We start from the raw sequence: 16,156 nt of genomic DNA, 5'->3' as shown, positions 1-16,156 counted from the left end.
ATCTGCAGGGTGGGAAAAATAAAACTTCAGTTTCCCCACCGCTCCTTCAGGAAGTTGCCTTGTGTGAAACCGGGTCGGGGATGACTTGAAAGGAGGATCCTGGATCAGGTTTTTGATGGGTTTCCCGTCTTTCAGATGCTGTTCACAGATGTGTTTTTTAAGCCTGACTCTTCTTATTTTGTGCCACACTCGTCCACTTCCTGTCAGGATCTGTGGTTGTTATTGTTTACTGTTTTGCGTTTCTCTCTCTTGTTTATTGTTTGGGATGTTTTCTGTATTTTCCGTCAGTCAGCCTCTGCTTCTCCGCCCACCTGCACCTGTTTCCTGTTACCATTAGGCCACCTGTCTCCAGTTTCCTCATCGGTCCCAGTCCATTCGGTCTCTCAGTCTTCACCTCTTCAGCTTGTGTTTTTGTTGCCACAGCAGCCATCTGTTTTCTTTTGGTTCCTGAATTATTACAGATTAAAGTTCTACTCCAGCTCCTTGTGTCGGTCTGCATTCCTGGGTCCGACTCAGTTTTTAAGCACAAACTGCACAATATGCTTCATGGTCACATGGTACAAAACTGAAAAAATGGCAGAAAAAGCAGCCAGAGAGAGCCTGGAGAGCTCCTGATCAGGACCACTTTAACAATGATAAGAAAGTCGGCCTTCTTGAAATCAAACCTTTTCACGATGAGCTCCTTCTTTCCTCAGTTCTGGCCTAAAAGGATGTTTTTTGTTGATGGGAAGAATGAAAATACAACCATATAACACTTGTGAAAAAGCTATAATCCCTGTGTGACACCAGCTTGCAAACTTCTCAGAGTAACAGCAGGTGTTACACACCGTCCAGGAACTCGTTCACGTCGTCTCCTGAATTTACCGTCCTATTTCAGGCGGCGGCGGCGGCGTCCAATCCTGGTCCTGGAGGGACACCGTCCTGCAGGTTTTAGCTGTTCTGACACACCTGAGCTGAATGAAGACCTGAAGAGCTGCTGAGGAGCAGAGAAACACCTCCGGGACCGGGACTGGACACGGCCGAGTTAAATCTGTAAAAATATAAACAACAGCAGAACGTAAAGAGCTCGCTTGTTGACGCGTTCAATCATTCATTCAATTTTGGTTACTTATTTAGTGCAATCACTCAATAAAACCTCCTTCAGCTGTAGGATAATGTTCAGCTTTTCTTCTAGCAAACTTTAAAAAGGTGTCATTGATTATTTACGTGGTCATGAAACTTAAAAAACCAAAAGTAAATCCTAACTAGGAGTTTTAAAGCGTAACTCATCTTAAGCAGAGTTAGACTGAAAGTCTTAGTAATGAGTTTTAATCCTGATTACAGAGGAACATAAACCAAGCTGTGAACATAATCCTACAGATTACTGCAAATGAATGTATATATTTAAAAAAAAGCAGGACCGAACTTTAAAAAGCTGTAAAATAAAACTTTCAGATTGGGTCAGAACTGGTGTTTTCGTTGTCTAAAAGCTGAATCAGACGGAGTGGATTAGGATTAAACCCAAAATGCGTTTAATCCATTTAAAACAGGAGAAAACTGCTGCTAAACTGAAGTCATTTGGGATCAGATTAAGTATCAACCGGAGTTGAACAGAATTATTAGTCCTCAATGGGATGATTTGGAAAGAAATTAGGAACCTGTTTGCTAATTTACTGACAAACATTTGAACTCAAAGTGACTTTTTCTGTGAATAGAAACACACCGAACGCAGCTCTGTGAGTCCTGCATTCCTGAAGCGACACGAAGGATTTTAAATTGATCCCAGAGTCGTTCCGACGTTTGAAGCTCCTCCACCATCGTCCCGGACAGCCGATGGGATTAATTAAGCTCTAATCAGATTCGGATTCTGCACGCCAGCGAGAAACTTCTGCCTTTGCTTTAGCCGGTGTTGGATCGTTGGGATTAGAGTTCAGTGGTTGTGGCAAACCTGGATCTCTGCATCGACTCGGCTCGGAGAACGAGCAGGGAGCTTAATTATGCTGCGTGTGTTCCCGGAGAGCTTTGAGCCAACATGGTTGTTTGATGACTTCATCCACTGAGATCTGTTTAAGCTGACAGCTGCGTTGGACTCAGTCGGATCATGAATGTTAAGCATTTCTTTAAAATCCTGGTCTGGCTGAGTCGTTTAATAAATCAGCGCGCAGGACGAAACCCACAAACTGCTCCAAGACATTCAGCCCAACACGGATCCGCTCTCCGATCCATCTTGAAGTGATAAAACGCCATCCGGAGTGTTGGGACGTAAACAGAACTGCAGGAGAGGAGGCGATGAACGACAGAAACACTCAGACTGCAGGATGAAATCAGCTGAACAGTTTGGTCAACTTGGAGCGTTTTTTTGTGCAGACTCGTTTTACTTTTATATGATTATTTTCACTCAAACGCGAACAAAAACCGGGTCAGCTGGGCTTCCTGAGCCATCATGGAGTCATAAATGTTTCCTCAGGATGCTCTTTATTTGTCACAAACATCTGCAGGTTTCAGAAAAACAAGTGAAAATGAAACCCAGTCTGACAAAACAACAAGAATCTGTGATTTCAGCTGAAACGGTTTCAATCTTTCATCCAAACGTTCGGCTCATTCAGCAGACGTTTGGTTTTTATAACTTTTAGACTTTATTTACAAACACGTTCCCACAGAAATCCGTCCTGATCGCTTCAGTCCAACAGAAACAGGTTTTTCTTTCAAACCTCCTCCTGAATATCTGCTCTGCTTTTGGTTTCTGCTGCTTTTAGCTTTGAGTTAGCCTTTTGATATTTTAGATAGTGTTTCCCTACAATAGCTTTTAGCTACCCTTTTACTACTTTAAGCTACCATTCTGCTGATCTGCCTTTTGCTGCTTTTAGCTTTAAGCTAGTCTTTTGTTTCTTTTAGCTTTAACAACTCCATTTCAGATTCTTCAGCAGATCTTCAGCAGATATTCAGCAATCATGAAGCAGATCTTCAGCAGTGATTCAGCAGTGATTAGGCAGATATTCAGCAGTCATTAAGCAGTCGTTCAGCAGTCATTCAGCAGATATTAAGCAGATATTCAGCAGTCATTAAGCAGTCATTCAGCAGTCATAAAGCAGTCAGGATTTAGTTTGTTTCTCTTGTTTTCTGTGTAGAAGAAAAAACTCAAACTAAGTTTCAGGATTTCTGTTTCTTCCTTATTTGTTTGGAATATTTCAGATAAAAACAATTTTTAAACTTTAACTTTATTAAAATTACAACACGCAGAGCAACAGAATAATAAATATAAACTTCTAAAGTTCTCATTTGATCTAAATTTATTTCTTCAGACTTTAGATGAGTTCTGGATGGATATTCTGCCACCTGGTGGTAAATGATTCCAATAACACTCAAAAGTATTTAAATTAAAATGAGGAAAATCTTAAAATTGTGTTTATTTCATTGTTTATCATCAGGATCACAACAATAATGAGATTTATAAGTTTTAAAAATTCTCCACTTTTACAGAAAATTAGATTTGATCAATCGTCTGAGCTCTGCATCATCACACCTGCTAAATATTTAATGATTGATTTAATTTGATTTCCTTTACCTCAGCAGATCTTTCCGCTTCATCAGCATCGAACTCAGAAAAATCATCTTTCTGATAAATCCATCACCTGCTTTTCAAACTATCTTACCTCCAATTCTGCATTTAAAACAAAAACAATCTGCTGAGTGAAGCCAGCTTCCTCACACAAAGATATTATTATAATTATTTTACAAACAGCTAAATAAATAAAGTCCAATCTGTGTTGATGTTTTCAGAGGCTGATCCTCTAAACCCAAACTCTAAATGTTAAAGTGCTCGTTTTGTTTGTGTTGTTAGTCTGATTAAGGATTTGAGGGAACATTTACGTCTTTCAAATGAAGTTTATATTTTCAGCCACAGAGGCTCCAAACAGACCACGATGTCGTTTAAAACCTTCAACAGATACTTACACGAAGCTGCCGGCTCGTCGTCTTCGTGTTCCACCTGGAAAACAAACAACAGCAGTTTGTTTGTTTGTTTATTTGTTTGTTTTTAAAGGAAAATACATAACAAAGCAGCATTGCTCTGGTTAACTGCAAGGCAGTGGCGTTTTCCCCGACGTCAGGACAGTTGGAGTCGACATGAAAATGTTTACCTGCAGCTTTTAAACACAGCTTTGCAGAGACATGACAGCAGCTGACACACACCGGAAGAATGGGTGTTATTATGGCTGGGTGTGTGTGCGTGTGTGTGTGTGTGTGTGTTTTACTGGAAGCTCCAGCCTCTGTAACGACCCAAACATCACGATTAAAGAATTTATCTGAGTTTGAACTTACAGGAACCTGCTGCACCTCACGACCTTTGACCTTTCTTCACTTGTCCTGCTGCAGAGGTTTCACAGTAAATGATGTTTAATTAAATATTATGGGAGTAGTTTAGTTTTAGCATAAAAAAGAACATTAATGTAACTTTAATTTGGTTATAAAGTTTGTGTTTGTTTACTGCAGACATAGTTTTTGTTATCATCACTTTTATTGTTTTAATTTGTGATTTTCTGCCTTTTTTATTGCTTTTATCGACGCCCACCTTCTTTTAAATATATCCTATTTTTATGTTTCTGTTTATTTTTTTGTTTGTTTTGTTTTGTTTATCACTTTGGATTGAAAAAAGGTTTATTTAAATTGAATTAAACTAAGTTGATGTCACGTGCATAATGTCACAGGACCAACATAAGTCGTTAAAAATAAGAACTGATTAATTATTAAGCAGTTGGAACTGCATCAAATGCTTCTAATTTTTAAATATTTAGCTCAAATAAATAAAACTATATACGGATTTAGATGATCACAGCAGTAAGGTTCCCAGTTTGACTCTTTGAAGGAACTTTTGTGTTCGGCTTGTTTTGTTTTTCTGCGCTTTTGTACCAAAACAGTCCGTGTTAGCTTAATTAAGGCTTGTAACTGCATGATTGTTTTGTTTATTTGTTTGTTTTTTTGTTTCAGCCCTGTGATGAAATAGCGACCTGTCCAGATTGTGTTTTTGGTTCCAGTTCGAAGCTGTTTTCCCGGATCTGTTGTGAAACTGTATGTGCAGCGTAATGTGGTGGGTAAAAAAACAGGCTTTAAATGATGAGTCACAGTCTGCCTCTCTGCTCAGGAGCTTTGTGTTCTGCCAATAAATCAGGAAAACTTCTAGAAAAGTCCTCAAGCCTTGGGACAGTCAAACCAAAGGAGATCCGCATCATAAATACAGGAACATGGATCCCATTTCAAAATAAAAGTTTTGGTTAAATTGTGGAGGACATTTAATCATTTCAAACTATTTGTGTGATATAGATAATGTGAAGTATTTAGTAGACTTTTTATTTTACAGTAAGAACAAATATCATATGGTAACTTTCACCAAATACATCAGACCCTGTTTGACAAACATTATGATGGTAAATAAACAAGTACTTGCTGCTAAATGTAAATATCCCAGCTATTATTGGAATAGAACAATAATAATAATAATAATTTTGGTCAGAAGATGGGATTATATGGGTTTATAGAAGCAAACTATTATGGCCTGTTTTTGCAAAAGGCTTTGGGTCCTTTATTAAAGCAAATTAATAATAATTAATATTATTTAATGATTGTGTATTTTTACAACCATACAATCTCAAATTAGTCATCCATCTAAAGCGCTTTGGTTAAAGTCTTGCAGGGCTGAAACGGTTATATTAAATAGTGAGCCTTGTGTTAAAAAAAATTTTGTTTTATGTTAAATATTTCCAATTTACAGGCATAAACAGTAATTAAATATTGATGATTGTTGTCCTGTACAGTGAACGTTAAGCAGGAGTAGCTAAACTATTTAAGCTAAGCTATTTAAGCTAAGCTAACCTGTACAGAGAAAGTGGTGCTACCGTTAGCAACTAGCTAACTTAAATTAGCATGTTAGTTGAAATTTTGGCTTCACTTGTTCTAAATGTAACAAAATAAGCCTACTATAGTTTTCATAGTCTTCCTTTTCAATAAGGCTTGTTGTGTAGTTTATGTTGAAAGTTAAAACAACATTGTGCTTTGTTATTAGGAGGTAAACGGAAGTTTCGATATTAAGGCTAAGCTGAGCTAAGCTAACCTGTACATAGAAATGGCGCTACCCTTAGCTAACATTTATTAGCATGTTGTCAAAAACAAGTTAAAAATTATGGCTTCTATAAATTTAACAAAAGGTGCCTACCAGCATCTTTAGTCTTCTTTTTTTAAAGCACACGTTTTGTTGTGCAACTTTGACTAACGTTTAAAACATTTTCTCCCAAATTGGAAATGTTAAGTAGGAAGTTAGATGTTCCATCTGAGCGAACTTTCAAAATAAAGAAAATATTTATCTATTTTAATGACTCTAAAAGTTGACTCGATGCTTATTGTTGCTTTGATGCACCAAAACGGTTGATTTGTTTGATTTAAGCCGAACGCTAAACGCGCCTGCAGTTTTATTTTGAGGGGTCAAACCGGAAGCTGGTTTCTCACTGCGGGGGCTTGACGCTGTGGATGCCGCAGCAGCAGCGCACTTTCTCTCTGAATCACGTTTGCGCCGTTATCCGCCGGCGGCCTATAAATACAGGCAGCAGCAGCTCTGGTGCAGCTCCAGACGGTCCTGGAAACAAACAGAGGTGAGTCAGAGGGGCTTTTATTTTATTTTATTTCATTTTAATTTATTTATTTCATTAAGCCTCTGCAGCTGGGTGCTGCTCATCAGGATAAATCAGCTTTTTATGTTCATCCTCTGAGTGCTGCAGTAAAAAAACATAAATAAACAGTGCAGGATGTTATAAATTTCAGCTGATTAGATGTCAGATTGTAAAATATAGTATTATAAATCTAAAGCCTCCTAATAATTTCAGTTGTTTTTCAGCTAAAATTGACGTTTATGGTTTATTTCGCTTACTCATGGGTGTGACCTCCATCTATGGATAAAAACAAATGGATTAGGGCCGATGACGTCACGCTGTGGTTGCTTTACTTATAATTTATTTCAGCCTTTAAAGCTGCCTAAAGGAGAGGAGTGTAAAGCTGCGACAAGAACCAAAAACTTTGCAGCTTTTTGACTTTTTAACTGATATTAACACAGGTTTTTATGTTTTATTCTGCTAACAGAATATGACAGCCCGTTCTGAAACAGTCCCCGCTCAGGAATGACCTTGAGTTTTTTCCTCCATGACTGCATGACAACTTAATCCTCTGCGTGCACAAATCCCCAAACACCCAGAATAAGGTGGAAACGAGGCCAGGCGAAAACCAACGTCCCCGTTTGCAGAAAATAGAGCTCAGATCATCAGTTTTCCTCCTCTGGGAAACTAAAAACCTCACCTCGCCACATGATATCAATCTGATCATTTAAGATATAAAACAAAAGGAGAGATGTTAATAATTTATCTGTGCAAACACATCTTGGTGGGCAACTGGGACATAAAAAGGCAGAAATAAGAAATATTTCAGAATGTGCACTAATCTGTGCAGAATGTGGAGGATTTGCACAAAAAACAGCTTTGTAACTCTCATTTCTTCAAGCAAACTGTCGATTTTGCCTCAAAAAATACATCTAAAGTGCTTCAGCTTGACCTCATCTGACATCTTGTTTTCTCTGCAGACTAAACTCCAGAGACCGTTACTAAAACTGACCCAGATGAGATGCTCTGCCTGGCTTTAATTAGCTTATAAATGAACTATTATTCAGTAATTTAGTGATTTATTAATGAGTGATTTCAGCCCTGATTGAATCTTTATCGCTGCTAAATATTAAGTGTTTTTGTTCTGAAAACAAGCCCACATCTGGAGCGGATGAGTGGAGGTATTTGGATTGTGAAACCAGGGTTTCTGCAGCTGCAGCTCTGACCCGTTTGTCCTGATCTGACTTTCTCATTCTGGTCATTTTTTTGTTTAAATTTCCGGCAGTTTTCAGGTTTAATCGCGCTGATTTTACCACCGAAGGAAAACAGAACAACTAGAACTAAAAGCCGTTTACAGAACGATCCCCTCTGCCCCCCCTCTCTGTGTCTGCTGCGTTAAAACACCTGGACAGGTGGGTCAAACGGGGAGGAGTCAGTGGCGAGTTTTTATTGTTTCACTGCAGATAAAAACAAAAAAATCTCAAACAGGTGACTGCATTCGTGTTTACGTGACGCTGACGACCCACATTTTAGATTAGAGCGTTTCAGGATTCATTACCTCTGTCTGTACGATTACTCAGAGTTCAGGGTCAAAGGTCAACATCACAGCTGACCTGGTGCTCCAACTCGAACACTGTCAAACTGCTCGGCTGGACACCTCGTGATCTCTGTTGATTTTGAGGTTTCATGGGGTCAAAGGTCACAGGTGACCCTTAAGTTTCCGGTGGTTTGTTTGTCTGATCAGGTAGAAACTAACAGACAGATCCGGATGAAATGTTCAGGAAACGTTGGGGTTAAGTTCTGGTTCTGATCCAGATCGTGACCCTGGGTGGAGAGGTTTGCTCTCTGAGTGCTTCTAGTTTGTATAACTTCCAGTTGTTACCGCAGCAACAGGCGAGGAAGTCGTTAAATTATTAACTTTATTCGATGTTGTTCAAAGACGATCCTTTCAGTCAGTGATGGGGAAGGCTTTTGAAACGGATAAAATCACAAACGGCTGTGACGGTTAAAAAAAGACTGGAAAGACTTAACGTCACCGTGTCCGGCGCGCGCTGCACTCCTCCTGTTGCCGTGGAAACGGGAGGTGATGGTGGGCGAGCAGGTGACTGCCAGGAAAAACAAAAACGCAGCCTGTTACATAACATGAAGCAGCTTGAACCATGTCTGAAGCGTTCGTCGCATCGGTCGATGCAAGGTAAACGAAGGAGCACTTCTTCACCGAAGAGGAGCAGGAAAAGATGCTTTCACTCGTTCCATTTGACGAAAAGCAAACCTTGGAGAAAAGAGAAGAAACTTTGCGCCGTTTTTGGTGAAACCCTGTAAATCTCAGGCAGTAATGTGAGATCTGATGAGACGTTCTGGAGCTCAGACTCTCAGCTACTACCACATCAGAGCCATAGGGACGATTAGCTGTGGCAGCCATCTTGAATCGGCTTGTCTCAGACAGCTGTAGGCGTGAACACTTCCTGTGAGTTTCATTAAAACATGATGTGAACGACTCCTAGCTACAGATTTTAGCACAATACCAGTAAAAATTCACTGAATTTAAACCATTTTCGTGTTTTCTGAGGTTATCTTGAACCAGCTTAACGTCAAAAGTTAATAAAGAAGATATTTTACTAACACACAGAGCTGACTCCACTCTGTTAGCCCTCAGATCAGGAGTTCAGGATCAATCTCAGCTACTACCACACCAAATCTTAGCTCAGTTTCTGCAGAACCGACAGAGTTATACCCCCCTTTTCTTTTGGGTGTGTTTTTGAGGACGGTTTGCCGTGGCGGACATCTTGAATCGTGTCGATCGGCCGTCGACGTTCAGGCGAGTTTCACTGATATCTGTTCAGAGGTTCGTGAGATATTTTGCTAACAAAACAACAAAAGATGCTTTTAAGTACTTCAACCCTGAAAGTACTTATTAGGCTCGTATTTGTGTTTATGTATACTTTTACAGTTCATCAGTTTTAGATGTTGCCATGGCGACGGGCGTTTATTCATCAATATAAGCTTCCAGCAGCTGATGAACTTCACGTTTCCAAGGCTGAATGTGGAAGATGTGTGTTTAGAGGGGAAAATCTGAACTGAGTCCTGGAGAAAAGCACCCAGCTTTGGAAAATCTGCACTCAGACGAGAGAAGGCCAGCTCGTCCATTCGATAAATTCCTCCCCGTTTGTCCATTTTTTGTGTTTGTGTGTCTGAGCGAGGAGGGGACGGCGAATCGGCCACTGTTAATAAACGGGCAGCTGACCAAGAAACACATCAGAGAGGGAGAGAGAGGGAGAGACGGAGGGGGGGAAGAAAGACGCCGGGCGAGCAGAGAAAGGCCCTGCTGTTCTGCTGTGTGATGCTGATGGGAGGAGCTGATCCGAGGTCAGCTTGGTCACGACGTCCTCGTGTTTAATGATCGAAAAACTGAGATGAGAGAAACACAAAGATCAGCTGTTCTTACGTTCTGCTGAGTAACGCTGAAAACTGCTGATTAAGCGTCTCGTTTTTCCTCTGCGTAGCTTCAGCTTCACCCCCTGCTGGACGCCTGGAGTCATTACAGCAACTTTACACCACTTTAAGATCCAATAAATACATTTATTATGTTCTATATTTCCAGGTTTTTCTCATTACTTCCTGCTGCTCCGTCTTAGAGTCAGAGAGGATGTTAATGATGATGATGATGATGAGGAAGAAGGGGTCCAGGGGGTCCCTGGCTCTGCTGGCTCTTCTTCTGGCCTCAGCCAGCTGTATTCTGCCTCCATCCAAGGACGAGCTTAACGGTGAGTTCACGGAGCAAATGACCCTAAATTTAAAGTAGGAGACTCTTTGGTGATCCGGGAGACGTTCCCTTTCTTTTTTTTTGTGACTCCCAGAGATCTCCGTCCTGGGGGAGAAGTACTTGGACCAGCAGATCGAAAACGCCATCGCTGGCGTGAAGGAGATGAAGAGCGTGATGCAGAAACACTCCGACGACCACAGGAAGTTTGTGGGCGAGCTGGAGAAAACGAAGCAGCAGAAAGACGTAAAAAACCCAGATTTGTGTCAAATTGAGGCATAAATTAAATTAACATATTTAAAGATGAAGTCAGACGTTTTTGAGACGTGAGTAAATCAGAATACAGCTGAAATATAGCTTAAAACGGGAAAACAGAAGAAATGTAGAAGCTGAAACTGAAGCTAAAAGAAGAAGAACATCAGCTTAAAGCTAAAAGTAGCAAATTTCTAGCTAAAAATAGCAAAACGCTATTTAAAAACCAAAAGTAGCAAAAGGCTAGCTTAAAGCTAAAAGTAGCAAAACAGTAACTAGAAGCTAAAAGTAACAAAAACTTAGGTGAAAGCTAAAAGTAGCAAAAGGATAGCTAAAAGCTATAATTAACAAAAGCTTAGATAAAAGCTAAAAGTAGCAAAAGGTTAGCTTAAAATTACAAGTAGATAAAGTCTAAAAGTATCAAAATGCTCATTAAAAATAGCAAAAACTTAGCTAAGAACTAAAAGTAGATAAAGGCTAGCTAAAAGCTATAATTAACAAAAGCTTAGCTAAAAGCTTAAAGTAGCAATAAGCTAACTAAAAGCAAACAGAAGCAGAAGGTTTGCTTAAAAGTAAAAGTAGCAAAAAGACTAAAGCTAAAAATAGCAAAAAGTGAGATAAAAAAGAACCAAAAGGGATAGCTTAAAGCTAAAACTAGCAAAAGGCTATAAGCTAAAGACATTCAAAAGCTGAGCTGAAAGCTAAAAGTAGCACAAAAAAACGGTTTGTTGAAGCAGATTTTTTAAAAGAAAAACGTTTTTGAAGAGATCTCAGTGAATTTCTTACGGGTTAATATTTGCAAATAAAGTTGAATAAACTGAAAAGTATAAAAGTTACAAAAAACAAAAGTCCCGTCACAGATCTCCTGAACGAGCCGAACGTTTCTATCTATGAAGAGAAGAAGAAGTCAGATGGTAAGACGAGTAGAGAAACAGAATAAGTTTAACAAAAGTTGTTTTGTTTGGACGCAGGAGGCGATCCGAGCGGCGGAGGAGATGGAGGCCAAGCTGGAGAAGGAGGAGGAGGTCTGTAATGAGACGATGAAGACTCTGTGGGAGGAGTGTAAGCCCTGCCTGAAGAAAACCTGCGTGAAATATTACTCCAGAACCTGCAGCAGCGGATCTGGACTGGTGGGACGTCAGGTTGGACGCAGCTTTAACTCAGCTCTCTCAGTTTCATTTAACTAAAAAAAAAAAAAGATGTTCAGGGTTCAGTTTGAAGCTGAATCTTTTCCCTCCTCTGATCCGCAGCTGGAGGACGTCCTGAACAGAACCTCCCCCTTGTCCATCTGGATCAACGGGGAGCGGATTGACACCCTGGAGCAGGAAGGGCGGCGGCAGGACAAGGAGTTCAGGGACCTGGAAGAAAAATACACGGAGATGGAAGACGGCGTGGACAGCATCTTCTCAGACAGCATGAAGGTACGGCTCAGCTCCCGGCAGCAGATAACCGTAGAAAAACTGGACCTCCTGAAGTGGCGTGGGTGTCCAGCACGGTGTTTTCAGCACCTCAGGGAGAAAATAACCAGGCGTGTGGACGATGTCAGAGGAGAACGGGCAGACAGGTTGGAGACGACACAAAGGCAACGGTGGCTCAAATACAACATGTCCAACCTTGTCAGCTAAAACTAAAAACAGGAAACCAAGGCTACAGTTCGCCCGAGCTCGCCAGAAGATCAGAAAAACCCTGCCTCTGTAAACTCCTCGTGAGCATGACCAGGGTCAGGTGGGGGCAGGAAGTGTGAGGTTGGGTGGCCCGTTTCTTTCTGGTCCATTAAAACCATTTAAAGTAACCGATGAGTTCTTTGTGGTCTGTGTGGCGCCGCTGCAGAACCTCATCGGCCTGTTTCCCGTGTTTGACCCCCCAGGTAGCCGATCACGTCCACCCGCCGATGTTCTTCTTCCCCAAATTCCTGGCGCCGATGTCTCGTCACAGCAGAAGCATCCACACGCTGTTCCACAATCCTTTCCCCAACTTCCAGAGCCTGTTCTCCCCCATGATGGGGATGGACCGGAACCTTTTCGGCTCTTTTGACTCCATGATGGACCTGGACTCAGACCCTCCGACCGATCAGGGTAAGGTTTTTCTGCACCACCGGCGCCGTTCTCCTGACCTCGAGCGCGGCCCTGAAAGCTGCTCTGTGTTGCAGACGGCGGCGTGAACGAGGACGTGATCATCACCCGGCCTTTCGGCAGCGGCAAGATGACCTGCAGGGAGATTCGCCGCAACTCAGCCGGCTGCCTCAAGTTCCGCAACGAGTGCGAGAAGTGCAAAGAGATCCAGCATCTCGGTGAGGGAGCGGACTTTAATAACCGGCGTGAAAAAACGCTTCAATGAGCGCCGAGCGGCCGCTGAAACAAGCTGAAACTGAGGGGGTAGAGCTAAAAGAAGCGAAACACAAGCTAGAAGCTAAAAGTAGCAAAGTGCCAGCTAAAAGCTAAAGCTGGTGTAGCTTCTCGGTGAGCCAGGACTTATTCTGTAGCTGAAGACGTTTTGCGTCTCATCCGGGACGTCTGATCCAGTTTTGGATTGAGAAAGCTCTCCGGAAGACGTAGCTTTTTAAATCCTAAAAGCTAAAAGGTAGAAAAAGGCTAGCAGAGCTGCAGCTAAAAGCTAAAAGTCACGTAAGAAGACAAAAACACGGCAGGCGTCGTGAAGCAGATTTCGTAGAGAACTGTTTCTGAAGGATTTGATGAGATCTCTGTGGATTTTTGTGGGGAAGATGTTCGTAGATAAAGTCAAATATTCTGTAAAGTATAAAAGTTTCAAGCCCCAGCAGCTGAACGTTTAGAGTTACGAGCAGCTAAAACAGCACAAAATGTGGAAGTACGAAACTGCAAAAAACAATGGAAATAGTGTGAATGGCGAGTAACAATAATTAACTGCAGATTGACCATTTTAACCCACTCAGATTGTTTAATAAAATGTTTGTTTGAACAACTGCCCGGCGGTCAGAAAGTGTCCCAGACCAATATGTCCCCCCTCCTGTTTTGCCGCTCGTTGCCCGGCAGACTGCTCGGGGAAGAAGCCTCTGGAGGGCCCGCTGAAGGAGCAGCTGGAGGAGTCCCTGGCGCTGGCCGAGCATTTCACCCGGCAGTACAACAGCATGCTGAAGAGGTTCGAGGAGGAGATGTTCAACACCTCCTCCGTCGTGGACATGCTCAACAAGCAGTTCGGCTGGGTGTCGTCTCTGGTGAACAACACTGAGGACGGCATCTTCCACGTCAAGGCGGTACGATTCCTATTTGTCCCGTTTGGTTTCTGTTTTAGATCCTCATCCTCTGTGGGCAGAGGTGGCATCTGAATATCCTTAGTTAGTTAGTTAGTAAAGACAGTAAACGATCAGTTGTCCTGATGCATGCTCAGTATTCCAGGTAGAGAAGACTGGTTCCGTCCCCTGGCACAAACAGAGTAACGAGCCAGGAGGACAGTGATCAGTTACACATCAGGGAAACGAAGCTGAAGGATGAAGAGCAGCGTCATCAGGCCAGGACTCCTGTCTGCAGGCCGGCGCTCACTCCTTCAGGGACGAAGACGGTTTCAGAGAGGAATAAAGGAAGCCATCTTAGTGAAGACAACCGTGTCCAACCGTCCCCCTCGGACAGCCCTCAGGGTCCTAACGACGGTCCTCCTTTTGTTCGTTAACAACTAGTTTTAGGCATCAACCAGCTGCTGATGAGGCTGAGTTTGCTTTCAGCGCCTCAGCCTGAAGAAGACTTTTGGATAAAAGACGAAGAAGAAGCCGTCCAGAGGACCAGACTCCACCTTGTTAACCGTGGCTCTGCTGAACGCTACGAATGAACAGAGATTAAAATTCTGGAAGTCAAGATTTACAAAACGAATCCTAAAGTAGAGCACGGTGAAACATGAAATAGTAAAAGCATATCGCCCGCCATTTTGAGCGATCTATTGGTGCTCAGATTGTGTGTAAAACTGATCGAGTCATCGACATCTTTAGGCTGGATTAGCTGCGGCAACCATCTCCCAGGTTTTTTCTTCCAGTAGAATAATCATCTGGTGAACAAAATGCAGAAAGGGAAGAATGTCTAAATGTTTAGCTGGTATTTGTCCTTTTTTTCCCCACCTAACTCCGTGTTCGGCGGAGCATCGTAAACGTTTTGTGTGCGCTGCAGGTGATGTCTAAGGACGCCAACCAGAAGGAGGCCGCAGGAACCAAGGTGTCCGTGCAGCTCTTCGACTCCCCGGCCATGAACTTCACTGTGCCGAGGGACATCCCCTGGACCGACCCCAAGTTCTCCCAGGTGCTGGCTCAGGAGGCTCTGGACCGCTACAAGGAGACCAGCGTGTGAGTGGAGGACATTTTTCTGCCGTTCGGATCGGAACGGACCCAAACTAATCTCTCTGCTCTCCCCACAGAGTGGTCAAATGAGCTGCGCCCAGACTCCCACCCGAACCTTCAGCTTCTGCAGACGAGGAAACGCTCCGAACTCATCAAAACACGCCTGAAACCCTGAAGCTAACGCGCTGATCCTGAGGTTCGAGTCCTGCTTTAGCCATGAAAACAAACAGTTTAACCTCCACGGGTTTTATCGTCACATTAGTCCTGCTGTAAGAGACGTTTAGTAGGAAACATCCATCTGTAGAACCTCCTACACACAGGAAGATCTTTTAGTGTGTGTGCGAGCTGGTTTCTGTGCAAAAGCCATAAAATTTTCTGTATTTTTAGGGCAATCAGTGCAGCTGTTCGAAACATTTTATCTATAGTTCATTAAGATCATTTCTGCACACATTTACAGCAAAGTGTATCCCTCATGTTGCAGTGACTTTAATGATCTTCGTCGTTACTGTGCTCAAATACTTACTTGAGGTGGTTGTTTTACTGGAGTTAATGTCAGCGGTTTAAGAGATTAAACAGCAATAAATAGATTTAATAAAACCTGCCAAGTGTTGCCTCGTGTCTTTATTTTTCAGAGCTTCTGCTTTTCTGAAAACCTGTTCAAATTTTCAAAAACTGCCCTGACGTGAGGGGAAACATGTCTACAAAGATTCTCCAGATTATTGAGGTTAAAAAGGGGGGAAACGAGTGTTTAAATAATTCTATAAAAATACGAAAGCAACTGAAAAGTGGTGCATGCATAAGTATTCAACCCCCTTGCTTTGAAGCCCCAACTCCGACCCTCAGAAGAGACATAATTGGTTCAATTGGATCCAACTGTGAGCAGTTAAGGAGTCAAATGAGCCCAAAGAAAAAGCACCAGACAAAAACCTGCGAGAAGTGCGAGGTACCACCAAGCAAGGGGCATCATGAAGCCCAAGGAACAGTACAGATCAGGGTCGAGTTACAAAAACAAATATTCCATCAAACAGAGCTCCAATAAATCCATCATCAGGGAACAGAAAGGTGCCAGACCGGGTAAGGAGGGCTTTAATCAGAGAAACCTCCTGGAAGCCAGAGATGACCCTGATGGAGCTGCAGCTCTCCTGCAGAGATGAGAACATCCATCCATCGGGCCACTGTGAGCTGCACAGAGCTGGGCTTCCTCAAACCTGTGGTCAGATACCAAAC

The 16,156-nt window shown here is 42.3% G+C and overlaps 1 protein-coding gene across 1 annotated transcript; it reads left to right on the top strand.

Moving 5' to 3' along the window:
- The first annotated feature begins 6,484 nt into the window (after positions 1-6,484).
- clu (clusterin) lies at positions 6,485-15,531 on the top strand. Its single transcript, XM_017411728.3, has 10 exons — positions 6,485-6,620; positions 10,219-10,381; positions 10,475-10,623; positions 11,601-11,771; positions 11,880-12,050; positions 12,497-12,704; positions 12,779-12,919; positions 13,641-13,861; positions 14,763-14,935; positions 15,007-15,531. The coding sequence occupies exons 2-10, from the start codon at positions 10,264-10,266 to the stop codon at positions 15,017-15,019; spliced, it is 1,365 nt and encodes a 454-aa protein (XP_017267217.1). The 5' UTR covers positions 6,485-6,620; positions 10,219-10,263; the 3' UTR covers positions 15,020-15,531.
- Positions 15,532-16,156: the final 625 nt, after the last annotated feature.

Source organism: Kryptolebias marmoratus, linkage group LG19, assembly GCF_001649575.2.
Source record: "Kryptolebias marmoratus isolate JLee-2015 linkage group LG19, ASM164957v2, whole genome shotgun sequence".
Lineage (NCBI taxonomy): Eukaryota > Metazoa > Chordata > Actinopteri > Cyprinodontiformes > Rivulidae > Kryptolebias > Kryptolebias marmoratus.
The sequence above is the reverse complement of the archived record's forward strand: the minus strand, read 5'-3'. Positions and strand labels throughout refer to the sequence as shown.

Bases quoted from the DNA above. Each gene is read 5' to 3' on its own strand.
- clu (XM_017411728.3), top strand. From the start codon at position 10,264: ATGTTAATGATGATGATGATGATGAGGAAGAAGGGGTCCAGGGGGTCC. The intron at 10,382-10,474 runs GTGAGTTCACGG...TGTGACTCCCAG, and splicing joins ATCCAAGGACGAGCTTAACG to AGATCTCCGTCCTGGGGGAG. The intron at 12,705-12,778 runs GTAAGGTTTTTC...TCTGTGTTGCAG, and splicing joins AGACCCTCCGACCGATCAGG to ACGGCGGCGTGAACGAGGAC.